General features: G+C 37.4%; 1 protein-coding gene across 10 annotated transcripts in view; it reads left to right on the top strand.

Moving 5' to 3' along the window:
• KIAA0586 (KIAA0586 ortholog) overlaps positions 1-27,157 on the top strand; it is a 116,021-nt gene that overhangs the window by 26,508 nt on the left and 62,356 nt on the right. For 9 of the 10 annotated variants that reach the window (XM_066274253.1, XM_066274254.1, XM_066274252.1 and 6 more), the window contains 12 exons: positions 806-938; positions 1,995-2,212; positions 2,820-2,892; positions 4,471-4,698; positions 5,616-5,790; positions 9,211-9,405; positions 11,854-12,041; positions 15,654-15,764; positions 17,864-17,944; positions 18,147-18,340; positions 19,636-19,754; positions 25,039-25,238. In XM_066274253.1, coding sequence (XP_066130350.1) covers positions 806-938; positions 1,995-2,212; positions 2,820-2,892; positions 4,471-4,698; positions 5,616-5,790; positions 9,211-9,405; positions 11,854-12,041; positions 15,654-15,764; positions 17,864-17,944; positions 18,147-18,340; positions 19,636-19,754; positions 25,039-25,238 — 1,915 coding nt within the window. The remainder of the gene's footprint in view (positions 1-805; positions 939-1,994; positions 2,213-2,819; positions 2,893-4,470; positions 4,699-5,615; positions 5,791-9,210; positions 9,406-11,853; positions 12,042-15,653; positions 15,765-17,863; positions 17,945-18,146; positions 18,341-19,635; positions 19,755-25,038; positions 25,239-27,157) is intronic. The other variant, XM_066274249.1, reaches the window with a different exon arrangement.

The following is a 27,157-nucleotide window of genomic DNA, read 5'->3' as shown; positions in this document are numbered from 1 at the left end:
TTGATTAAGGTTTCTCAGGCTTTGCAAGCCTTTGTTTAATTCCCAGAGTTCTGAAAAAGCTTTTTTAAACCATTTTTGCTAGTGTTTTTCTTTGCTTTTATGCAAAAGAGGATTTTTTAGAGGTTCTTAATCATTCTGAGAGTGCTTCCACATGTTAGCTTCTTCAGAGTAAAATCTTTTTCTGTTCTTTTCCTATAATAATGTGTAAACTGGTCTTGTTGGAGTAATTTTGTCTCTTATAATATTCTTTTATATATCTTTTTTTTTTTTTAATTGAAGCTGGAAACAGGGAGAGACAGTCAGACAGACTCCCGCATGTGCCCGACCGGGATCCACCCGGCATGCCCACCAGGGGCTACGCTCTGCCCACCAGGGGGCAATGCTCTGCCCCTCCGGGGCGTCGCTCTGCCGCGACCAGAGCCACTCTAGCGCCTGGGGCAGAGGCCAAGGAGCCATCCCCAGCGCCCGGGCCATCCCCGCTCCAATGGAGCCTTGGCTGCGGGAGGGGAAGAGAGAGACAGAGAGGAAAGGGGGGGTGGAGAAGCAAATGGGCTCTTCTCTTATGTGCCCTGGTCGGGAATTGAACCCGGGTCCCCCGCACGCCAGGCCGACGCTCTACCGCTGAACCAACCGGCTAGGGCTCTTTTATATATCTTTAATTGTATAATTGATTAATTTCATTGTATGCTTTTAATACGACACCATTTAGAATTCATACATCTAAGAATATATGAAAGACTGATGTAATCAAATGCTTTCTGCCTTTATGACAACTTAGGAAACTTAACTTTTAAATCTTTTACAGCACTGATACTCTATTCTCTCAAAGATTTTCTCCCTGTGAAGAACTAGTAACAGCTAAAGTGACTGTGCAGAAGTCTGATAATGTTCTTCACGATCTTGGCCAAAAGAGGAAAGAACCAAATGGCATACTTCAGGTAAAGTGGCAACAGGATATTAAAATTGATCATTAGTAAAGATAAAAATTATGAAGAAACTAGAGTTATCGAGACAGAAAGCAAGAATAAAGATGAAGACAAAACATTGAAAAAAGATGCATCAGCCCTGGCCGGTTGGCTCAGCGGTAGAGCGTCGGCCTAGCGTGCGGAGGACCCGGGTTCGATTCCCGGCCAGGGCACATAGGAGAAGCGCCCATTTGCTTCTCCACCCCTCCGCCGCGCTTTCCCTCTCTGTCTCTCTCTTCCCCTCCCGCAGCCAAGGCTCCATTGGAGCAAGGATGGCCCGGGCGCTGGGGATGGCTCTGTGGCCTCTGCCCCAGGCGCTAGAGTGGCTCTGGTCGCAACATGGTGACGCCCAGGATGGGCAGAGCATCGCCCCCTGGTGGGCAGAGCATCGCCCCTGGTGGGCGTGCCGGGTGGATCCCGGTCGGGCGCATGCGGGAGTCTGTCTGACTGTCTCTCCCTGTTTCCAGCTTCAGAAGAAAAAAAAAAAAAAAAAAGATGCATCAACCCAGTCTTCTTTCTTTTCAGAATTTTTCCAGAACCTTTCATTAAGTGGTTTTTACTTCCTGCTCCTTGGCTAGAATGGAGCCACGCGGCCCCCTCTAGCTTTACAGGTTCTGTTGGAGAGGAAGGAAGGAAGGAAGGAGAGGGAACTGTGGATGGCCCTGGTTTATCCCGTTTACAGAGTCTGCTCTGCCTGCCTGGAGCCAACTCTCTCTTATTTTGTTTTAGCTTTCTTTACCAGATGCCCTTTTTATTGGCTGCTGGACTGCCTGCCACCACTGTAGTCATCTCAGCCGTTTCATTTAACATTCATTTTAGTACTTCGAAATGGGAAGAAACCGTACTTGTCCAGAATTCCTTTATAGCTCTTAAATTTGACAAATTGAGTCCTTAGAATATATTGGTATAGTGTATGGCCTCAACTATATTTTATATAATAGCATACAGTAATATAGTAATAGCTCTTGTTTGGATTAAAATAATTAATATGGGTTTTATATGGAGACATTTTTGCCTTTTTTCTTTAAGCCAAAAGAATCTCTGATTATGTCAAGGCTTGCTGATCTCCCACAGAATTCCGTTAAGCTTCAAACAACCAGTACAAGATCTATATTGAAAGAAGCTGAGAAGATTTTGAGAGGAGTACAAAACAATAAAAAAGTACTTGAAGAAAACCTGGAAGCTATCATTCGTGCAAAGGAAGGAACAGCCGTGTATTCGTTCATCAATGCTCTGTCTAACAACAGGTAAGACCGGCTGTTGGTATCCTAAGGTTACTTAGGAAACCGCCAGCTTACAGCTATTCTTAAATTTTTTTCTAAGCACTTCATTTTGTGTAATGTGTTTTAATGTTTAGAGAAGGAGGAGATGAATTTGATCTATACATGTTGCTATTACTTTTACAAATGTGAATTTTCTTTTTTTTAAGATTTTATTTATTGATTTTACAAAGAGAGAGTGAGGGGTGTGGAGTGAGAAGTTTCAGCTCATAGTTGCGTCACTTTAGTTGTTCATTGATTGCTTCCATATGTGCCTTGACCAGGCAAGCCCAGGGTTTGAACCAGCGACCTCAGCATTCCAGGTTGATGCTTTATCCACTGTACTACTATAGGCCAGGCACAAATGTGAATTTTCTCTTTAATTTTGTTTCTCTCTTTGGTACATATTTTCTGGGATTTACTTGTGCTTTCCAAACATTCTTTAAGTGTTTGATGAAAACTGATAACAGTGTTTTTCTTTTCAGATGAAGGATATTGGGTTCCACAGTAAATTCAAATATAAGAGATCTGATCCAGGTCCTCTCTTTAGGACATTAAATGCTAATTTAAGAAAATTCTTCATTCTCTTTTGTAGAGAGATGTCAGAGAAGATTAGAATAAAAAAGACAGTGGATGAGTGGATTAAAACTATTTCTGCAGAAATTCAGGTAGATTTTGGCAAAAATACAATTAAGTTAATTCTCAAAAGATAACTTTGTTTCCAATTTATAACTATTTGTACTTATTCTCAAACTACTTCTTATATATAGCTCCACTTTTAATTCTTGATATCACTCTGTCACTATATTTATTTAATAATGTTTCATTGTACTTAAGTGCTTTGTCTCATAAATAACATTATGACTTGCCTGGCAAATTGTTGGAATAACTAGAATGTGAGTATTTGGAAGAAAATCTAGCAAAAGCATTTAGAAAAGAAAAACATATAGTTACAAAAAGGTTTCAAGACAGCAGATTTAGAAGCATTGGCTTACCAAAGTAAAATTGCCAAAGTTATAAGATTTCCAAGGTTATTGAGTTTATAGAAGTTAGTTCCAGTTGGAAAAGCGGCTGCTTTCTCACATACACAGCATCTCTTCAGACAACAGCCTTGCAGAAATTTAGGAGAATTATTTTTGTATTTTTAATTTTTTAAATTAAATGTATTGGTGTGACATTGGTTAATAAAATTATATGGGTTTCAAGTGTACAATTCTGTCATATGTCATTTGTATATTGCACTGTATATTCTCCACCTGAAGTCAATTATTTTTATTAGAGAGTTAGTAATTTATAGGAAATTCTTATAATTTTATATATTGAGAGACAGGGTAGTCCTGTTATTTTTATCTTGGGGTACAAAGTGTGTTTTTTTTTCTGGTTGTATGACGTGTGCATGCTTACAGTGGCAGCAAGATGAAGTGTCAGTTTGGTTTCCACAGCAATAAATACCGAAATATTATACTTCGTTGTTGAAGAATATATATTTCTAATGTGGGCGTGAGGAATTTCTAGTAGCTGCTGTCTGATGCACCAGGAGAAAGCTGAGCTACCAGGAGATTGAGATCTGCTCTGGCTCTGCAGACACCTAGTAATGTCTTTCACTCTATTACTGTGGATTCCATACAAAATGTGCTTGAACCTTCAAGCAATTTTAATTTATAAATACTTATGTCAGAGTTTTATTAGAAAGTTGTTTACTCTTTGGGAAATTTATTTTTTAAAAATAATTTTGAAAACTTTTCATTGATTTGAGAGAAAGAGAGAGAGAGAGAAGCATCAACTTGTTGTTCTATTTAGTCATGTACTCATTGATTGCCTCTGATACATGCCCTGACTGGGGATCGAGCCCACAACCTCAGTGGACTGGAACGATGCTTTCTCTGCTGAGCCACCCAGCCAGTGCCCAATTTAATTTTTGAACAGTTCCTACAGTCACACGGTTCAAACATCAAAAAGTATAAAAAGGTCTATGATGAAATGTTGTCCTCCTACCTCTGTACCTCCTCTAGTACTAGAGCATATATTTCACATTCACCCTGCTCCATAAGACACCAGTCTTTCTAGTTTTTGTTCATTCTTCCTGCGAGTTTTTATTCATATATAAGCCAATATCATTTATTTATAAAGCATTTAAAACTGTTAACCTATATTGCCATAACATAAAAAAGTAAATTCTAATACTTTTGATTGAAAGCATTTCCACTTGGGTAGATTTTAAATAATTTTAATATGGTTATGTTAAGGATGAACTGGCAAAAAAAGATTATGAACAAAAGAGATTTGATCAGAAGACTCAAAGGACCAACAAGGGTTTTAATATGAATAAAGATATTAAAACCAATAAACAAGGCAAAACACTAAATAATTCTGTAATTCCAAAGACACACTGTCCAAAACCAAAAGAGGAGCATGTGAGAAACCCGCCTGTGAGGAGCATCCCTGCTTCAAGCTCACAGAAAGAGAGCAAAGAGGTGAGATCCTGCTCTGGGTTGGGGCATAAATGTTGCATTCTTTTCTTTAAGATGTAAGTAATAAAGTGAATATGTAAATGTTTTTAAAATATGAAGGGCTCTACAAATGTAAGTTAAGTTTAAACTATTGATATTTAGGGTTTTAGATATCCAGAATGTGGAAATCATCACATAAAATTGTTTCTTTCTTCTGAGATCTCACACTTAGAATCCCAGTATTTTAGTTATAGTAGGTATATCTAGAGATCATCTAATCCAAAAATTCATCATTCATGGTGCTCAAAATTGTTTTCATCTTTGTGTGTGTATATGTATGCTTTTTTGTTTTATTTTTCAGTTTAACAAATGTATGTTTAGTGCCTAGTGATTGTGAGGGATAGTACTAGGTGTTATGGAGGGAATGTTTTGGCTGCTTTAACTAGGCTATAACTTTCTTAATGCCAAATACAGATTTAGGGGCAGATTAACAAAGCATCTAAATTCAATGCTTAGCATTTAGTAGATGCTCAATAAATGCTACCTTACTGTGGCATTTAGATTATGGTTGAAGGCAGGATCAGAATGTAGAAAATCATTTAAAGACTTGATTTATGTTTTATTATTGCACTTGAATGTAATCTACAAAATGTGTTTAAACTTTACTTTTTGGTGCTGAAAATATTCCTACTACTTTAAGAACCTTCATGTTTCTTGGGTGGATGATTTTTATATTTCATTTTCATGCTTTTGAAAACCATGACATTTTAAAACTATAGATTAGAAACTGTATCCAAAATTTAAGAGACTTTTAAAGTAAAGGACTTTTCTGACCTGATCATTCTTATTATAGTACTTAAGCTGCCAAAAGAAGCCTTTAGAAAAATGAGAAGTGTTTGATGACTGTTTTGTTGTTGAGTTAACTAACTTTGTGTACTTAGGGTTTTTTGAAGGCAACCGCAGTGAGGCAAGATGAAGATTATATGTTCCAAATCTATGGAAAACCAGTTTACCATGGCCATCGCAGCACTCTTAAAAAAGGACCATATCTCAGATTTAATTCTCCATCCCCTAAGTCCAAACCACAGAGACCGAAAGTAATAGAACAGGTTAAAGGTAAGAAACCTCCAGTCATCCTTAGGAGCTGGAAATAGCTTGGTTGATTCGAGCATTGATTCTAGATAGGGTTGCAGGGTGGATCCTGGTCGGGGTGCATGTGGGAGTCTGTCTCTCTATTTCCCCTCCTCTTATTTTTTTAAAAAAGGAAAGAAACCTCAATTTTTCTCGTAAAACTTATTTTTCATGGTATCAATTTAAGATGTAAAGTTTAATTTTTGCTTTTTATTGTAAACACAGTTCAAATTATAAAATGTGTAGGGATGGAAAAACAATTCCAAGAGAGTTGGGAATAATAGATCTGATTCAAGGCACAAGGTCAGAATAAGTGGGAAAAAATATATAGTATTAGATGATATCTTCAGATAAAGCATGGTAAAATTTGCATCTGTGAGATGAGTCTTGGAACAATTTAAATTATAATTTAGGGAAAGTGGACATTTCCTTGAAGACCTTGGTTTATCAACTTTTTGTTTATTTATAGCGAGAGACGGAGAGAGAAGGGAGAAGAAGGGAGAGAGATGAGAAGCATCAACTTGTAGTTGCTTTAGTTGTTCATTGATTGCTTCTCATAAGTGCCTTAACTGGAGGCCTCAAGCCAAGCCAGTGACCCCTTGCTCAAGCCAGAGACCTTGGGCTCAAGCCAGTGACCTAAGGCTTTAAGCCAGCAACCTTTGGGCTCAAGCCAGATACCATGGGATCATGTCTATAATCCCACTCGAACCGGTGACCCTGTGTTCAAGCTAGTGAGCCTGCGCTCAAGCTGGTGACCTTAGGGTTTCAAACCTGGGACCTCAGTGTCCCAGGTCACTGCTCTGTCCACTGCTCCACCACTGATCAGGGAGTCCATGTTCTTTTTGAACAGAAAGATCAGCCATATTCTGTGTATTATCATAAAAATGTTTATGGGCACTTCTGTAGTTTTGTTCTCAAAGAGCCAGAGGTAGAAAAAGTGAAAAAGTTTTTTGTTACTTTTATACCAAACTAAAAATGTCATCACTATCACTGTATCTTTGGCTCACAGCTATGATATCACTAGTATATTTAAACATAGATATTAGTCAAATGTTTGGTCTGTTGACCTTGGTTACAGTTTGAAGCTCCTCAACTTGTACTTTATCAGTCATTTAGCCACTTTGACAATATGTGGTAACTAATTCGTACCAACTCATTTTTCTTTTTATCCTTTCTAGAAGTTGGAGCTGTGTGGCAGGTGACTTAGTTTTATTTTTATTTCATTTCTAAGAGTTAGGTGATTATATAAGCATGTCAGTTTATCTAGAAATCCTACTGATGTTATTGTAATAAAACATATGACTTATAGATTATACCCTGATAGATGATATTTATCCTAATGTTTCCTCTTGTTTATTGGAGCTTTTCTATTAAATTAGGGGTTTTGAAACCTTTGAAAAAAATAGCATGAGGTTTTGAGGTTTTAAAATACTTTCAAGTCTAAAAATAATTTGATTAAGTAACCCTTTTAAATGATAGAAGTGATTGAGAATCTGTGGACACATGCTCATCCTTGGACCTTAGTACTGTTGTTTCCTCTTCCTGAAGAGCTTTTTCTTGAGACATTTGTATGGCTCACTCTCAGTTCTTTCTTTCTATATATAAAGATAAAACGAATATATTATTTATTGGTTTTAGAGAGAGGAGAGAGAAGGGGTAGAGAAGTGGGAAGCATTAACTCATAGTAGTTGCTTCTCCTATATGCCTTGACTGGGCAAGCCCAAGGTTTTGAACTGGTGACCTCAGTACGTGTTCCAGGTCAGCGCTCTCTACTGTGCCACCTCTGGTCATGCTCTCAGTTCTTTAGATCTCTGCACTGAAATGTTAGCTCCTCAGAGGTTTACCCTGACCATCCTATCCAAAAAATTATACTCTATCCTTTTATATCTCCTTGCCCTGCCTTATTGTTCTTTACTTGATCTTAGCCAGAAGGCTGAGAAATGATGTCTTATTGTTCTTTATAGCCCCTTTGACTGTCTGATGTTATGTTTTTGTTTACTGATTGTTTTTCTTATTAGATTGTAAGCTCCATTAGTATAGTTGGTTTATTTGGTGCTGTATTTCCTCTTTCTGCAATGATACCTAACACATATTAAATGCTTGAAAAATGGTATATCTTCAATAAACACTGAAGAAAAAAATATTTATTCAATTGAGTGACTACTAGAGAACAGGATAAAAAATATAGAGGTGGTTCTTCCTGAGGTCATAAAACTTGCTGGGATCTTGTAACTTTATTTTAAAGTCTAGGTTAATAAAACTACTTACAGATAAAAAGTAAAAATATAGCTATGCCAGGAATTTATTTAGAAAATAATTTATTTTTCTTTAGACTTTTTTTCACTTTTCTCAGATTCCATGTATCGTCTCCAAAAAGACAACCAAATTTCTAATTCTTTAAGAATTCAAGATTTAATATCTATACAAATTTACTTTATAGGAATAGAAAAAATATATAAAGATATTAACTTCTGTAAGGTTTTATTAGATATAACAGCTATCTGTAAATAATTTTAAAGGATAAAGGCTGGTTATTCTGAATTATGTCTAATGAGAGAATGAAAAAAATCCAATTCTAAAAATTATCATTAAATTTTTGTATCTATAAGAAAAAATTTTCATGAGTTAAAGTAATATGATCTGAATATTCTTCCAAATTTTTATTCATTCAACATTTTCTCATCCTTATATCTATTCTGTCATAGTAGTTGTATAAATTGTTACTTATATTCAAGGGTTTAGAAACCATGACCATGGTCTGCAGGTCAGCTGCCTGTTTTTATCATATAAATAAAGTTTTATTGGAACATAACTATGCTCAATTTATGTATTATCTATGACTGCTTTTATGCTACTGTGGCAGAGTTGAGATGTTGCAATTGAGACCACATGCCCATGAGGCTAAAATAGTTACTATCTTGTCATTTAAGAAAAGTTTGGCAACCCCTGGTTTATATGTAACTTTAAATAGAGTGAGATATTTCTGTGAAGAAACATTGTATATGGCCTGACCAGGTAGTGGCCCAGTGGATAGAGTGTCGGACTGGGATGCAGAGGACCCAGGTTTGAAACCCCAAGGTCACCAGCTTGATCATGGGCTACCAGCTTGATCAGGAGCTTGCTGGCTTGAGCCCAATGGTCACTGGCTTGAGCAAGGGGTCACTCACTCTGCTATAGCCGCCCAGTCAAGGAACATATGAGAAAACAATCAGTGAACGACTAAGGAACTGCAACAAAGAATTGATGCTTCTCATCTCTCCCACTTCCTGACTGTCTGTCCCTATTTGTCCCTCTCTCTATCTCTCTCTGTCATAAAAAAAAAAAGAGAGTGGTATATTTCTTGGTGGCTAGATTGTAGATATTCAAACAATATTTTAAAATATCTGCCATTGATGATTATTACAGGCACTAAAGTAAAGTCAATAAGAACACAAACTGACTTTTATGCAACAAAACCCAAGAAAACAGATTCTAAGCCACAACATTCTGTTGCTACGCTGCCTCCTGGTGACCAGCAGTACTTGTTTAGCCCAAGCAGAGAAATGCCTACTCTTTCAGGTACACTGGAAGGCCATCTAATTCCCATGGCAATCCTTTTAGGTAAGAGCCAACTAAATCTGTGGGTAAAGTAAAAATTCCTATTAGTAGTAACAGAATTTACAGAATGGTGCTGACATGGTAGTCACTTACCTTTTTCTGTATGCGTTTATATTTGTGGGTAGAGCCTTAGAACATCTCTGAAATGATGAGATCCTGCTCACGGGAAATGTTCTTTTGATATTTATAATATATTGCTGTAGATTAAATAAAAATTTTAAATATATTTAGATGTTATAGACATTCATAAGATTAAAGAATTCAAGAATTTTGACTGGTTTAATATCATGTGTCAGGGGAAGTAATTTAAGTACTTTTTATGTACCTTTGAACTAGGCTGTGATAAGTAAAATCGTGTGGTTGTCTATTCTAAGCCAATAGTTGGTTATTTACTTATTTGAGGACTCTTGGGCTCATCTTTGTAAAAATCAGTCAAATCATTTTTGCTCTCACTAGTTACCTATTTTTTTTTCTTTTAGTGTCATTGCTTTTCTTAATTTTAAAAAATTGGTTTTATGGCCCTGGCCGGTCGGCCTGGCGTGCGGGGGACCCGGGTTCGATTCCCGACCAGGGCACACAGGAGAGTCGCTCATTTGCTTCTCCACCCCCCCTCCTTCCTCTCTGTCTCTCTCTTCCCCTCCCGCAGCAGAGGCTCCATTGGAGCAAGGATTGCCCAGGCACTGGGGATGGCTCCTTGGCCTCTACCCCAGGAGCTAGAGTGGCTCTGGTTGCGGCAGAGCGACGGCCCGGAGGGGCAGAGCATCGCCCCCTGGTGGGCAGAGCATCGCCCCCTGGTGGGCAGAGCGTCGCCCCTGGTGGGCGTGCCAGGTGGATCCCGGTCGGGCGCATGCGGGAGTCTGTCTGACTGTCTCTCCCCGTTTCCAGCTTCAGAAAAATACAAAAAAAAAAATGGTTTTAGAGAGAGGAGAGAGAAGGAGGGAGGGAGAGAGAGAAAGAGTGAGAGAGAAAAGGGATTGGGGAGTGGGAAGCATCAACTTGTAGTAGATGCTTCTGTTATGTGCCTGTATGTGCTTTGACCGAGGAAGCCTGGGGTTTTGAACCGGTGACCTCAGTATTCCAGGTCGATGTTTTATCCACTGCGCCAACAGAGGTCAGGCGCTATTCTTAATTTTGATGAATGACTTTAATAGAAATATTTTCAACATGAGAAATTTTTTTATTTTCAATATTATGAGTTAATGGCATGTCAGCTTGGTGGCTAATGGATGTTCAAACATGCTTTCTACTAATATAATAGCTAATACTTTATAAAGTTCTTACTTTATGCCAGGTATGGATCTAAGCACTTTATATATATGAACTTATTTAATCCACCCTATAAAACATACAGTAATCTCAATTTTATAGATGAAGAAGACAAGGCACAGAGGAGTTAAGTGATTTATAAAAGGCCACATAGCAGCCCTGGCCGGTTGGCTCAGCGGTAGAGCGTCGGCCTAGTGTGCGGAGGACCCGGGTTCGATTCCCAGCCAGGGCACACAGGAGAAGCGCCCATTTGCTTCTCCACCCCTCCGCCGCGCTTTCCTCTCTGTCTCTCTCGTCCCCTCCCGCAGCCAAGGCTCCATAGGAGCAAAGATGGCCCGGGCGCTGGGGATGGCTCTGTGGCCTCTGCCCCAGGCGCTAGAGTGGCTCTGGTCGCAACATGGCGACGCCCAGGATGGGCAGAGCATCGCCCCCTGGTGGGCAGAGCATCGCCCCTGGTGGGCGTGCCGGTGGATCCCGGTCGGGCGCATGCGGGAGTCTGTCTGACTGTCTCTCCCTATTTCCAGCTTCAGAAAAATGTAAAGAAAAAAAAAAAAAAAAGGCCACATAGCTAGAGTGGAGCCACGATTCAACCTAGGCACCCTGGCTTTATTTAGAGTCTGTGCTTTTAATGAGTGCATTGTACTGTCCCTCTTTACTTTGAAATATAGAAAACAAGTGAAACTTTGAATTGAAAGTTAATAAGTTTTTGATAGCAATGATAATCACCAAATAGTTGTTCTACATGCTATTTATTGGTGGTCAAACATCATTGTTTTGTTGTTTTATTTCTGTCCATTGCTGCTGAATGAAGAAATGAGAATAAAAATAATACAGTATAATGCAGTGCACTTTAGTCTTGGCTTTGGCACTTACAAACAGTAATGACCTTTGGCAAATTATGTTTCTAAACCTCTGTTTCCTCAGCTGTATAATGTAGCTAATATTAATACTTCATAGTCTTGTTTTGATGGTTAAATTGGATAGTGTATGTGAAGTGTTTAGTACAAATGAATGCCAAGTAAATGTTAGTCATCACCAAAGGGTGACATGTGTTATTGTCAATGGTGACTGTAGATAGTGCTTTTCTTTCATATGAGAATTCAGCCATAAAGATCTAGGTCGTGTATCAAATTTTTTCCTTTATTCCTGAAATGGTTGACTCGTCTTCTACCCCAAACTCTTTAGGCCAGACCCAAAGTAATAGTGATTCCATGCCACCTGCGGGAGTAATTGTGAACAAGCCACACCCTGTAACAGTGACTACTTCTGTTCCTCCATCATCTCGAAAAACCGGAACTGGAGTGAAAAAGCCTAACATAGCAGTTGTAGAAATGAAGTCAGAGAAAAAGGATCCTCCTCAGTTGGTTGTACAGGTATGCCAGGGGGCAGGAACAGAAATTTTTTAGGAAAAAAATCTTTAGCTTAACTTTAGTACTTAAAATCTATTATCTTTCTTCATGAAAACCTTGCTTTCATCCATGGGGCTTTTGTTCTTTAAAACTATGGGTCTATCTTTGCATGCTTTAAGTTATCTTTCCAAGTTAATGATTCATATCGAGGTGGCTTGATGATATTCCAAAGGGAACAGTTATACAGTGTATTTTAACTAATTAAAAAAATATAGTGTTTGTGACTTGTATGATTATTACTTCAGTCTTTATTCAAACATATATATATAAGGTCTACCAGAAAGTTCTGTCCGTTTTTGGAATAAAGCAAAATACAAATTTTTCTTACCGTCAATAAACTTTATTAAATAATATAACTGCCATTATTATTAATGATTTCTTGCCAGCGTGAGGGCAATTTGTATATCCCATTTTTGAAAAATGTTTTATCTTTTGATGCAAAAAATTGAAACAGTGCTTGTTTGATATCTTCTTCATTTTTGAATTTTTTGCCTTTCAAAAAATTTTATAAGGACAAAAACAAGTGATAGTCGGTCTTATTTCTTCACCAAACACTTTCAATAAGTTTCTACATGCTTCTGTAGCATTTCTTCCTTGTTGAAATTTGTAAAAATTACAGTGGCGTAAATGAACTTTATCAGTAGCCATGGGCACACTATCGCTTCACACATAAGACTAACGTGAATCAACTTTGTTTTAGTTAATTTGCTACGTCAGTATGTATACTTTAAGTGATAAAAATAGAGAGGCACACGTGCACCAAATAAACATGTGCTTATGTGTCGAAACTTGTGATAAAAATGGACAGAACTTTCCGGTAGACCATATACAAAAACTTGAATTGAGAAAGGACTTGTATGTGAAAGTTAAATATTCAAGTATCAATTCTTCCTTAGTTAATGTATAATTTAAGTGCAATTGTAATTTTAAAAAAACATAGCTTTTTCTTAACTTGAACTTTAGGATCATTTTGGTACTTGAAGGAATAAAGGGTTTAGAAAAGTTAAAGTCTTTTTGTTATTGGTCTGCATAAAAAGTATTTGAGAAAAGGCGTTATTAGGCCCTGGCTGGTTGGCTCAGTGGTAGAGCGTCGGCCTGGCGCGCAGAAGTCCCGGGTTCGATTTCCGGCCAGGGCACACAGGAGAAGCGCCCATCTGCTTCTCCACCCCTCCCCCTCTCCTTCCTCTCTGTCTCTCTCTTCCCCTCCCTTAGCCGAGGCTCCATTGGAGCAAAGATGGCCAGGCGCTGGGGATGGCTCCTTGGCCTCTGCCCCAGGCGCTAGAGGGACTCTGGTCATGGCAGAACGTCGCTCCCTGGTGGGCGTGCCGGGTGGATCCCGGTCGGGCGCATGCAGGAATCTGTCTGACTGTCTCTCCCCGTTTCTAGCTTCGGAAAAATACAAAAAAAAAAAAAGAAAAGAAAAAGAAAAGGCGTTATTTTAAAAAGAGTAATATGTGATGGATAAATCAGTGGGAAATAGGATTCTTGGAAATGAAATGTTGTATGCTGTAATTGGTTAGCAATGTGGACAATATGGAAAATATATCAGTTTCAGATGCTAAAACTCCTACTGTATGTAACAAATGAGTTCCAAGTAGGCAATAGGCTAATGTGTAACTAAAAATATAAAAGTATAGGAGAATCCGAGGACAATTGCACGGAATCTGTCAAAGCTAAGTCTGAATATGAGAGAAGAAAACTTACATATGATATGAAAACAGATTTGAATCTATAACATCTAAAATTTAAATATGTAAAGAATTTCTAGAGAAAAACAACACAGAGAGAGAATATATGAAAGGAATATGACAGAAAGGATTAATTTTTAAATATAAAAACCTCAATAAGTTAATAAGAAAACAAATTCAGAAATATTTAAAGAACATGAATAAGCCTGACCTGTGGTGGCGCAGTAGATAAAGCGTCGACCTGGAAATGCTGAGGTTGCCGGTTCGAAACCCTGGGCTTGCCTGGTCAAGGCACATATGGGAGTTGATGCTTCCAGCTCCTCCCCCCTTCTCTCTCTCTCTCTCTGTCTCTCTCTCCTTCTCTGTCTCTCTCTCTCTTCCCTCTCTAAAAATGAATAAATAAAAAAAAAAAATGAATAAGATTCTACAGAAGAGGAAATACAGTTTATGAACAAGCAAACTTAATTTAAATCTTGCTAGTTACCCAGATAAAACAAATTAAAATAATATGCTTCTATTTAAAAACTATTATTGCTGAAGCAATTTTATTATCTAATTTGGGTAAAGGTTGAGTAAAACTTATGATTGATTTTTTTTGATGATATAAATTAGAGCTCATTTAGATTGCATTTTGACAGTTATTACCAAGAATCTTATTCATGTCCTGTGGCTCAAGAATTTAGTCTAGTATCTGGATATTTAGTATAATGATATAATTCAAAAGTTAGGGAAATAAACCATATATATATATATATATATATGGAGAAAATTTTTGTAATGATATAAATATATATAAAGTAGTGAAAATATTAGGAATATCCTAAATGTTTACCAACAGGAAAATGATTAAATAATTAAGGCATGTATATTTACTGAACTATTATACAGTCATTTAAAATATAATTATGAAGTCTATATGGAAGTATGATAAGATGCTTATGACCTGATTACATTGAAAAAATCAGTAAAATAGCCCTGGCCGGTTGGCTCAGCGGTAGAGCGTCGGTCTAGCGTGCGGAGGACCCGGGTTCGATTCCCGGCCAGGGCACACAGGAGAAACGCCCATTTGCTTCTCCACCCCTCCGCCGCACCTTCCTCTCTGTCTCTCTCTTCCCCTCCCGCAGCCAAGGCTCCATTGGAGCAAAGATGGCCCAGGCGCTGGGGATGGCTCCTTGGCCTCTGCCCCAGGCGCTAGAGTGGCTCTGGTCGCAATATGGCGACGCCCAGGATGGGCAGAGCATTGCCCCCTGGTGGGCAGAGCGTCGCCCCATGGTGGGCGTGCTGGGTGGATCCCGGTCGGGCGCATGCGGGAGTCTGTCTGTCTCTCCCTGTTTCCAGCTTCAGAAAAAAAAAAAAATAAATAATAATCAGTAAAATATAAAGTGAAATTATTTTATATTTTAACTATGTGTAAGTTGATAAAGAATAAAGGGAATAGTGAAAATGAAGTTTTCTTAAGATAGTAGGATTTTTTTTGTTCTTCCTTATTTTCCAAATTTTTAAGTTATTTTTTTATAATTAAAAAATTGTGACCTGTGGTGGCGCAGTGGATAAAGCGTTGACCTGGAAATGCTGAGGTCGCTGGTTCAAAACCCTGGGCTTGCCTGGTCAAGGCACATATGGGAGTTGATGCTTCCAGCTCCTCCCTACCTTCTCTCTCTGTCTCTCTCTCCCTCTCTGTCTCTGTCTCTCCCTTTCTCTCTCCTCTCTAAAATGAATAAAAAAATAAATAAAAAAAAAAGAAATCTTAAAAAAAAAAAAAAGTTTAAAAAAAAATTGTTATCCATTGACTTTGCAATAAAAAGTTAAATACATGTGATTGTTATTGATTAACAAATATTTGAGTCAAAATGATGACTAGAAAGCTAGTAGCTGTGTTGTGTTGTAGGTATTACCCAATATAGATATCGACAGCATTTCAAACAGCAGCGTGGGTGCCAGTCTGTCCCTGCCTAGTCCCAGACAAGCATCTCCTCCTCCTCCGAACACCTGGATACAGGTATTGCTCAGAAATTTATTATGTCGTTTTGGGTAACATCTCACTATGGATTTTAAGTGTTATTCCCTGAAAAGTCTTTCATTATAATTATGATTCATTGTTATAATTTAGTTTTTAAGGAGAAGATTCAAAATGAATCTAATTGCTTATGAATTTGAAAAAAGAAACTTTAAGATTTCTATATTTATAAACATTTTGGAAGTGATCATCCTTAGTTTGGTCACTGAAGTTGTAAGACTCATATGTGAAGAAAGAATTTCTGTCTCTTTGGAGAAGAATCTTAATTTAAATGGGAACTAAATATAGTTTTTCTGAATGTGAATTTTATAGTGATGGTTGGAGTTTATATTTTGGAATTTTACTTTGTCATTATATTATTGACATGATGCAAAAAATAAGCATTTCTTCCTAGAATTTATTTGCTGCTGAGTAATGAAGTTATAACTTTATACATCAAAATAGCACTGTAATTTTTCCCACATTGCATCTATTGTAACCAAATTTGGTCATCAAAGATATAGTCTTAAGGAGAAGATAAACACCATTTTTTCATAATCAGAAATAGTAAATAGAACTGACTCTAAATGCATTTGTTTCTAATTTAATTTTTTACCAGAAGCTTATTAAAGCATGTATGATTTCAAACAATAATTTTCAGACTGTTAATCGTTCTGCTTTCAGAAAGAGGCTATTGGGGTTTTAGGAGACAAGACTACATCTAGTGAGGCCTAAAGAATAAATTTGTGTCCCTGGCGTGTGCAAGTCTTGGGTTCAGTTCCCAGCAGGGCACACAGGAGAAGCGCCCATCTGCTTCTCCACCCTTCCCCTTCTCCTTTCTCCCTCTCTCTTCCCCTCCCACAGCCAAGGCTTCACTGGAGCAAAGTCAGTCCGGGTGCTGAAGATGGTTCCATGGCCTCTGCTTCAGGCACTAGAATGGCTCCATTGCAACAGAGCAACGCCATGGAGCATCGCCCCCTAGTGGGCATGCTGGGTGGATCCTGGTCGGGTGCATATGGGAGTCAGTCTCTCTGCCTCCCTGCTTCTCACTTCAGAAAAATACAAAATAAATAAATAAATACATACATAAATTTGTAAAATAATTGTTTATCTTTCTAAATGATTTAATTCTGTATATGTCTATTTTGTGTATATATGCTTATATAGCTACACATGCAAAGACTTTATCTTAACTCTAGGAGAGAAATTACAATCATATTAATTTGATTCAAGCTGCATTGTTGATGGAGTCCTTGACAGAGAAACTGATAATTAATTTGTTATAACTATTGAAATGAGAACTTAATGGTTTTGGGACTATCTTGGATTTCATTTGTTAATGAAATAAATTTTGAACAGGATATTAAAATAAAAAAATAGAGCATGTATTACAGCATATGCTATGGGTAGAAATATGATTAATAATATATAAATTAGGCCCTGGCCGGTTTGCTCAGTGGTAGAGCGTCGGCCTGGCATGCAGGAGTCCCAGGTTCGATTCCCGGCCAGGGCACACAGGAGAAGTGCCCATGTGCTTCTCCACCCCTCCCCTTCTCCTTCCTCTCTGTCTCTCTCTTCCCCTCCCACAGCCAAAGCTCCATTGGAGCAAAGTTGGCCCAGGCGCTGAGGATGGCTCCATGGCCTCTGCCTCAGGTGCTAGAATGGCCCTGGTTGCAACAGAGCAACGCCCTAGATGGGCAGAGCATGGACCCCTGGTGGGCATGCTGGGTGGATCCCAGTCGGGCGCATGCAGGAGTCTGTCTGACTGCCTCCCCATTTCCAACTTCGGGGGGGGGGGAATATATATATATATATATATATATATATATATATATATATATATATATATATAAATTAAAAAAACATTAAGCATGCCTGACCAGTGGTGACTCAGTGGATAGATTGTTCACCTGAACGTTGAGGTCCTAGTTCGAAACCCTGAGGTTGCTGGTTTGAGTGTAGGCTCATCGACATGATCTCAAGGTCTCTGGCTCTCTCTGTGTCTTTCTGTCTCTAAAAAAGAAAAATAAATTAAAAAAATAATAAAGTGTTTAATAAAAAAGACATTAAACAACCAAATCTTTCTGAAAATGCTTTCTTAGACTCCAGAATTTACGAAGGTAGATGAAGAAGAGGTGAAGTTTCCAGGAACTAATTTTGATGAAGTAGTTGATATCATACAGGTAACAATCTTAGAAACTATTTTCTACCAGTATTTTCCATATGATAGACAAATGTATATACAGTATTAATAATGTGATGACCTAATTGAAATGCTGTTGATTTAGAAGTGTTTGTTAATTTATCTATATAAGTTCCCTGCTTATACTCAGTAAATATTGAACAGATATGTGAATATAACAGTTTTGTTTTTATTTTTACCAGGAAGAGGAATTATGTGATGAAATTCCAGAACCCTCTGAACCAATTCTGGAGTTTAACAGAAATGTTAAAATTGCTTCTACAAAGTATAATGGTCCTCCATTTCCACCAGTTGCTTCTGCTTTGCAGCCCACTGCTGATATTCTGGATAAAGTAATTCAGAGAAAAGAAACATTGGAAAATAGTTTAATTCAATGGTGAGTTTATAGTGGTGTTGGTGTTAACAGAATCATAGTAGTAAATATAAATGGAAAATACTGAGTTTGGGTTGAAAATCTTTCTCGTCTCCTTTTATTAATTTTTTTCCCTGTAATAGTCACTGGAAACTATTTGATGTGATGCTTAGGGTTTAGTTGTTGTGGTTATTATTTCTGTTCTTGCATATTTGTACTTCGACTATCTATCTGGCAAAAGAAGCTATTGTTAGGTAATAAAGCCTTAAAAATGTACATGATCTTCAATGTACATATCCAATGAATCCTGTGCAATCCAGTGATTCACTTCCAGAAATTTATCCTAAGGAAATAATTACAGTTCTGCCACCAGGCCATAGATTACTTAGCAAATACATTGCTTATCACAAACTAGGCCTTGTTCTGTTTGTTACTTCAATAGATTTATGAACTCTATTTTTATCCCTATTTTTAACCTGTGAGAAACCTTAAGGAAGTTATGGAATAAACTAAAGTGAATATTAATACAGTTATCAAAATTAGGTTTAGAAAAAATTTTAATGATGTTGAAAGGTCATAAAACACTAGTGCATAAATGAAGCAGGATACTAATGATTTAACTGCAGTTTATAAGAACTCACTTCAGAATAAATGTGCGCAAGGAAAAAATGGAAAATATATTCTGAATTGTTACCTGTGTTTATGCTGGAATCTGGGATTATGAGTGAACCTTATCTATTATTTTAAACTTTATATATTTTGTGATTTTTCTACAATGAACATCTATTACTTGTATAATAAATTTGTAAATTAGCTGCTCTGATAGAAGCAGTCTCTTAGTCGCTAACTGACATTGGAAATAAATTTTCTTTCCTTTTAGAGGAAAACTATCTTCCTGTATTGCAGTTTATGTATTTATTCTTTGAAGACAGGGCAACTAAATTTTTTTCTACTTCTGATCTTGTGTGGATTTATATATTCAGAGTAGAGAACCCAACATTATATATTCAGAGTATGCTAGGTAATTCACTGACCTAAATCTTACGAATTTACAAGGTCATTTAAACTTGTCATTGGACTAATCTAAAAGACTTCAATTTGATTTAATGAATTATCTTCCACAGAAAGATCTGTTTCATGTGGTTTATTTTGCTAGGGGATACGTTTGATTTTTTTCTTCTTTACAGATTCAGCTTTTAGCATGATTGCTTTCACATGTAAATATTTGTGTTCATTGTTAGAGGTTATTTTTAAGGGTGATATTTCTGACACTTTATAGTTTTAGTCAAATTTAGGAATCCTTACCTTTTGTCCCCTAGGGTAGAACAAGAAATAATGTCAAGAATTATCTCCAGGCTCATTCCAGTCCAACAACACGCCATAGCTGATGTCAGCATTTCGACCAGTGAGGCAAGTGAACCATTGGCTTCTGGCATTGGTAAGTGAAATGGGGTCTCTAACTTTTTTGTTATTAAAAGGCAAAACCCTCAGGTCATTGTGAATTTATATATTCTAGAGGTCAGCTATTCCTCAGCTGACAGAAGATAAGCTCTTACTCTGCATCACTTCCCAGTTCTTCTCTGTAGGGGAGGTTAGTTGTTCCTCACCCCCTTATTTCATATCACAGCATTCATATGAGCACCCCACTCTCTATCCCTCCCATCCCAGTCTCTTCGTAGGTCCCCATAGCACTTTGTATGTGTCTTTGCTACAGTAACTATCACATTGTATTGTGATTTGTTTGCATATCTGTCTCACTCACTAGACTGACTATACATTAGTCAGGATTAGAGATGTTTCTCCGTTAGTGCTTAGCCCTTGACTAACAATAAGAGTTGTAAGTAGTCACTGAATGGATAACTGGAGCCTCTTTCCTTATGTATCCCACATCATTCTCTTCTTTCTTCTTCCTTCTCCTCTTGTCTCTTCTCCTCCCTTCCTTCTCTTTCTTTTTTCTTCTCTTCTTCACCTTCCTTCTCCAACAACTTCTTTGAGGTATAGTTTACTTGCCATAAGACTCACCAATTCCAAGTATACAGCCTGATGAGTTTTGATAAATAAACACAACTATACATTAGCCACATAATTATAATATTGAAAAACATTTTCATCATCCCAAACTAGGGGTCCCCAAACTTTTTACACAGGGGGCCAGTTCACTGTCCCTCAGACTGTTGGAGGGCCGGACTATAAAAAAAACTATGAACAAATCCCTATGCACAATACACATACCTTATTTTAAAGTAAAATACAAAACAGGAACAAATACAATATTTAAAATAAAGAACAAGTAAATGTAAATTGACATACTGACCAGTATTTCAATGGGAACTATGGGCCTGCTTTTGGCTAATGAGATGGTCAATGTCCAGTTCCATATTTGTCACTGCTAGCCTTAACAAGTGATATGCCCTGTTTCCGGAGCCGTGACACGTGCGTCCCGCGTCACCGGAAGTACTGTACGTGAGCGACGCTGCGCTTTGCGTCTGCATCCTATGCTCCTCTCACTGACCACCAATGAAAGAGGTGCCCCTTCCGGAAGTGCAGCAGTGCAGCGGGGGCTGGATAAATGGCCTCGGGGGCTGCATGCAGCCTGCAGGCCGTAGTTTGGGGACCCCTTTCCCAAACAGTTCCCTGATACTACTTTGCAGTCAATTCCTAACCTCCCCACATGCCCGCTGGACCCTACCTACCACTATCTACATTCATTCTATCACAGTATTTTTGCTTTTTCTACAATTTTCTATATATATATATAATCATATGGTGCATAATCTATTATGTTTGTCTTATTTATAATAATTATACTTTGGCAGTCATGTTGTGTGTAATAATATTATACTGTGTAAATATAGAAATTTGTTATTCATTTACCAGTTGATGGACATTTGTAGTCTTTTCGTTTTTGGCTATTATAAATAAAACTGTGATGTGAATATTTACAAATAGATCATTTAGACACATCTTTAATTTCTTTTGGTCATGTGGGAATGCTTAACTTGACAAGAAACTGCTAAATGTTTCCAAAGTGGCTATTCTGTTTTGCATCCAATCAGCCATATATGAAAGTTCCAGTTGCCCGCATACTCAACAATGTTTGGTGTTGTCAGTGTTTGTATTCTGCCATTCTGTAAACTTGTAGAGATATCTTATTCTGGATTTTATTTGCATTTCCCTAATGACTAATGATGATGTACAATTTTTCATATGCTTATTTGCCATCTGTATATTTACTTTGCTGAAGTATCTTTTAAAATCTTTTGCCCATTTTTAAATTGGGTTTTGTGCCTTCCTATTATTGAGTTGTAAACATTATTTATTATCAATTCAAGTCCTTTCTTGGGTACATGTTTTGCAAACATTTTCACATAGTTTGTTGCCATTTTGTTTTCCTGACACTGTCTTTAGAAGACCAAAATACTAATTTTGATAAAGTTTATCGTTTTTTTTCTTTTATAGTTTGTGGGGTTGCTTTTTTTTATGTACTATTTAAGAAATCTTTGCCTAACTCAAGATCATTAAGATTTTCATCTAGAAGACATGTGGTTTTAGACAATACATTCAGTTGTATGGTACATTTTGAGTTATTTTTTATATGCAGTGTGATATAAGGATCAAGACTTATTTTTTTATTTATTGGTATATAGATAATCCAGTTGTTCTAACATTATTTGTTGAAAATCTTATCCTTTCTGCCGTTGAATTGCCTTGACACTTTTGTTGAGCATCAACTGGCTGTATACAAAGTGGATCTGTTTCTGGATTTTCTATCCTGTTCTATTGATCTATCTTTATACCAATACTGCACTTCTTAATTATTGTAAATTTAAAAGTAATTTTTGGTTCTGAGCAGGTGGTTTAGTGGATACAGCCTCCTGGTGCACCGAAGTCTTGAGTTTGATCCCTGGTCAGGGCACACATGAAAAACAACCACTGAGTGCACAACTAAATGGAACAATTAAGTGTAATGAGTTGATGCTTCTCCCTTTCTCTTGCTTCTTCCTCTCTCTTTCCTTTATTCCCTCCCTCTCTGACTCTCTCTCTCAAAATCACTGGAAAGAAGTAAAAAATAATAATTCTTGAAGTTGGATAGTGTAAGTTCTCTAACTTTGTACTTTTTTTGTATTCCTGTGTATAATTACCTCTATTTTTCCCCCTCTCTCCAGTCCTAAATAACCTATTTTTCCTCCTCCTAAGGCTATCCCTTACCTGTTCAAATCCTAAACATCAGAATCCATATTTACTGCTTTTCTTTTAGACAGTGGTAGAATTAAATAATTTAACAACCAGTTCTCACCCTAATTACCATTTTAAGTATAAAAAATTGAATACCAAAAGATAGTTTATTATTTCATGCATTTAATACTTAAATAAGAACAATAAAAGAGGTACACAAAATTAGATTATAAGAGTTTTAAAATATTAATGAAAAAATATTAAATAATACCTGACAAAAAAACAATACAACTGTTATTTAAGATACTTCCATATTGCTTCTTGATCGGTGTCCTCACTTGCAATTTTTTTCACCTATGGACAGAATGAACATTACTACGGGCGCTTAGAATATGCTGTTGCACAGATGAATGTTAAAAAATAGTAAGGAATGTAAACTTGTGATTTCCACATTGGGCGGCTGCCCAGGTGTCCACCTTAGAACCCTGATTACAAGTGCCATTTTAACCACCTGTTTGCTGAACTAGTGCGAACCAGCTGAATCCCACCACTGCCTTTAGATCTTATGGATTGGCTTGCTGCCCCCACCCCAATAGAATAGCTCTCTTCACAGCATCTGGTTGTCCAGGACGGTCTCTTCAATCCTGTCCTCCTTTCTGGCTCTAGCACTGGCACTGTTTACCACCTCTAGTTCTTAAAATGTCCAGCTGGTTTTGGTTTCTTAGAATTTAATTTGTTGTTGTTCCTTCTATTTTTAAAATTCCTCTAAGACCTCATTTCTTCATCTTTTTTTTCCTGCTACTTGAACAAAAATTTTCTCGAGTTTCTTTGCTCTGGCATCTTTCTTTTTTGTTTTCCAGTCTTCTCTTCCCAATGCTTTTCCTGTGTCAGTTGATGACCCCCAATACCCACATCTGGGCAGTAAACATGCAGATCTGCCTGTTGAGGAATATTCCTACTTGTTTTTCTACTGGTATATCCAAAATGTATCTCATTTCTTCTAACCAAACCTGTTCTTCCTTTGTTTCTATTTCTGTTAATAATGTCACAACTTTCCAAGCGTTCATCCTCAAAGCCTTGGAGCTACTGTTTATTCTGTTTTCTTCTCTTTGGTCTTCCCCAGTCACAGCCTGTATCTAGCTCTATACAATTTATAGTTACATTTGGTTAATTCCTCCTAGATAGTATGACTCAAATACTCCCTACACTGCTACTACCCAAGATTTTCCTTTGTCATCTCATTTTTGGAAGGAAAGAATAAAATAACCAACAACATTAGGAGAAAATGTTTCTCTGAATGAAAATCTTAAGATTTTTAAATTGGGTATATAGATCCTATTCTCTTCTCTTTAAAAGCATGTGAATTTGCTTTTGTTTTTGCCTATGTCTGGGTAGAGCTTTTGGGCTTTCTGACAGAGATATTATGATTTTTGGTCCTGCTCAAACAATGAATTATGGGAATGCAAAAGGAGATCTATCAACATATAATGTCAAATATAAATTTGGGGCCTGGACCAGATAGCTCGGTTGGTTAGAGAGTCGACCCATAGTGCAGAGGTTACCGGTTTGATATCCAGTCAGGGCACGACAGGAACGGATCGATGTTCCTGTCTCTCTCTCTCTCTCTCTCTCTCTCGCTCTCTTTCTCGCACTCGCTCTCTCATTAAAATGAATAAATTTAAAGAAATTCTTATAAAAAAGAAAAATGGATTGGGATTGTAATAGTCTTTGCCAATTCCAGAGTAAATTGCCATTGCTTATCTCTACAAGTGACCCCAAGACACCTGCACCCCTCCTTAGGGAATTCTGGGAGTCGCTGCCATAGTTGTACTAACTAGGAAGTGCTCTTTGGAGAGGTCACATCTCCATCAAGTAGTAGAGATCATTGTTTACGTGTTTTCCACACAAAGTTTTAGAAATATAGTCACTTTAACTCTAGTAATGTTTTACTGAATTTTATGCATATTCATACAAATGAAAAGGACAGCCTATTTGAAAAATTAGTATACCTATGGAACCTCTGATATCAAGCACATAAACTATATAAAAGTTCGAGGATGAATAGCTTGTAATGTTAGTGTCTGAAACTAGAAGGAAGGAAGGTTTATCCTCATATTCATAAAGCAGCCACAGTTTCTCTGAGGTCCCCACAGTTACTGTGTCCTTGTGTTTTGGTCAAAGATACCACAGGGTTTCCTGTGGCCTATTCTTGAAAATGCGAATTGTTTTCAGATAGATTTAATGAAGATCTAAATTTCTATTTATCCTTTACTGAATTTTTATTCTTTACTAATTCTATGATCAGAAAGAATTTATATAAGTAATTTGTTATCTCTGTTTTCCTTCCCTTTTTTGTTTCTTAGAGAAAGTGTTCATTATTAAATTTTCATCTTTCTCTTTCATAATAAATAGATTTTGTATTTTCATTTTTATTCCTTCTCCCACCCCTTTGTATGCATATATTCGCATATCTGAAATTTTAAAAATTAAGGATTGGACTGCAGACATGCTTCTTACGCACTAACTGAAATTCTTTCGTTTTGTAGTGGAGGGAACAAGCAGTGGCGTCCTCCAGCTCTTTGTTGATGCTGGGGTTCCTGTGAATTCAGACATGATTAGTCATCTTGTGACCGAGGCTCTTGCTGAGACCATTGCTGTCATGCTGGGTGACAGAGAAGCAAAGAAGCAAGATCCTGTTGCTGCAAGTGCTTCTGGGGATGTTCCAACAAGTAAAACATACTTGCCGGTAGCCGTGACTCTCTTTTTATAACTTGGGATCTTGGGAATTTTTGATTCATTTATTAAAGAACAGTAAAATGGACACATTTTATTTATTTTTAACTTTTATGTTTTTCATTTAAAGCTTTTTAAAATTGAAGTATAGTTGACATGCAAATTATATTTGTTTCAGGTGTGTAACATAGTGAGATTTCACATTTATACACCTCACAAAGTTGTCACCCCAAAAAGTCTACTATCCATCTGTCACTGTACAAAGTTATCGTGATATTATTGACTGTATTCTCTATGCCAGGGGTCCCCAAACTACGGCCCGCGGGCCACATGCAGCCCCCTGAGGCCATTTATCCGGCCCCCCCCGCACTTCTGGAAGAAGCACCTCTTTCATTGGTGGTCATTGAGAGGAGCACATTGACCATCTCATTAGCCAAAAGGAAACCCATAGTTCCCATTGAAATACTGGTCAGTTTGTTGATTTAAATTTACTTGTTCTTTATTTTAAATATTGTATTTGTTCCCGTTTTGTTTTTTTACTTTAAAATAAGATATGTGCAGTGTGCATAGGGATTTGTTCATAGTTTTTTTTATAGTCCGGCCATCCAATGGTCTGAGGGACAGTGAACTGGCCCCCTGTGTAAAAAGTTTGGGGACCCCTGCTCTATGCCACACTTTACATCCCAGTGACTTGTTTATTTTATAACTATAAGTTTATTATAGCTCTTAATCTCTTTTTTGGTGAAGACCTTTATGCCCGTACTCCCTACTACCCAACCCTCTGGCAACTCTCAGTTTTTCTGTATCTATGAGTCTGTTTGATTTGTCTGCTCATTTGTTTAATATTTAATATTTTAGATTTCACACATAAGTGAAATGATACAGGATTTTTTCTCTCTCTAACTTATATCGTTTGGCATAATAACCCCTAGGTCTATCTGTGTTGTTGCAAATAGCAAGATTTCATTCTTTTTCATGGCTGAGTAATATTTCTCTGTGTGGAGGGAGGAAGAAACTGGCTGTTATCTTCAAGGTTCTTTCTGTTGGACTAATATTCAAATAGACATGAGACAGATTAATGAGAAAATACCAAGTTTAATGCATACATATGCATGGGAACCCCACATATATGAGAGAGTCAGGCCCCCCATGTGTGAGAGGTTCAGAGACAGCAAGAGAAAATGAGATAGAGATGACGTTCCCAGCTAGGGATGAGGTCACCTTGAGGCTTCAGAAGCTCATTGCAGGGAGAGCATGTTCAGTGATGAGTAGTTTGCCCTGCCATATGTATAGGTCAAAAGAGGTTGTGTATGAGAGTGGTTTTCAACCTTTTTACACTTAGGGGACAGTGAAAATAGAATTATTTTGGGACCACTAAGGCAGAAATCATCCTGAGCATAAGCAAATTCAACTAAGATCATTGGGTTTATAATCTTCATACAATATCAGGGTGGTTAACTCTCACAGACTGGCACACAATTTCTGGTGGACTGTTCTGTGGACTGGTGGTTGAAAAAAAACTGACCTATGCCCTGGCTGAATAGCTCAGTTGGTTAGAGCATCACCAGATGTGCAGAGGTTGCTGGTTCAGTTGCTGGTCAGGGCACATACAGGAACAGATTGATGTTCCTAGCTCTCTCTAAAATCAACAAATAAAATTTAAAACAAAAAGAAAAACACTGACCTATGATAATCTCTTATTATAGGTAAGGCCCCTTAATTAAGAGAGGGACAGAAGTTTCTTATGAGCCTGCAGCTAAAGTTGCCTTTAGCTCAAAACTATCTTCATACCACAAATGCACGTTAGGCTGACTTGTCCTGAACCTTGTAATAGCAACGTGAAATTATACAAACCAATATTTACTCTATATTGGTTTGTATAATCTTAAAAATTTATTGTCACTTCTAATCCTATAGAACACAAAGACATCA

Source organism: Saccopteryx bilineata, chromosome 4, assembly GCF_036850765.1.
Source record: "Saccopteryx bilineata isolate mSacBil1 chromosome 4, mSacBil1_pri_phased_curated, whole genome shotgun sequence".
NCBI lineage: Eukaryota > Metazoa > Chordata > Mammalia > Chiroptera > Emballonuridae > Saccopteryx > Saccopteryx bilineata.
Note: the sequence above shows the minus strand (reverse complement) of the source record. Positions and strands in the feature narration are given on the sequence as shown.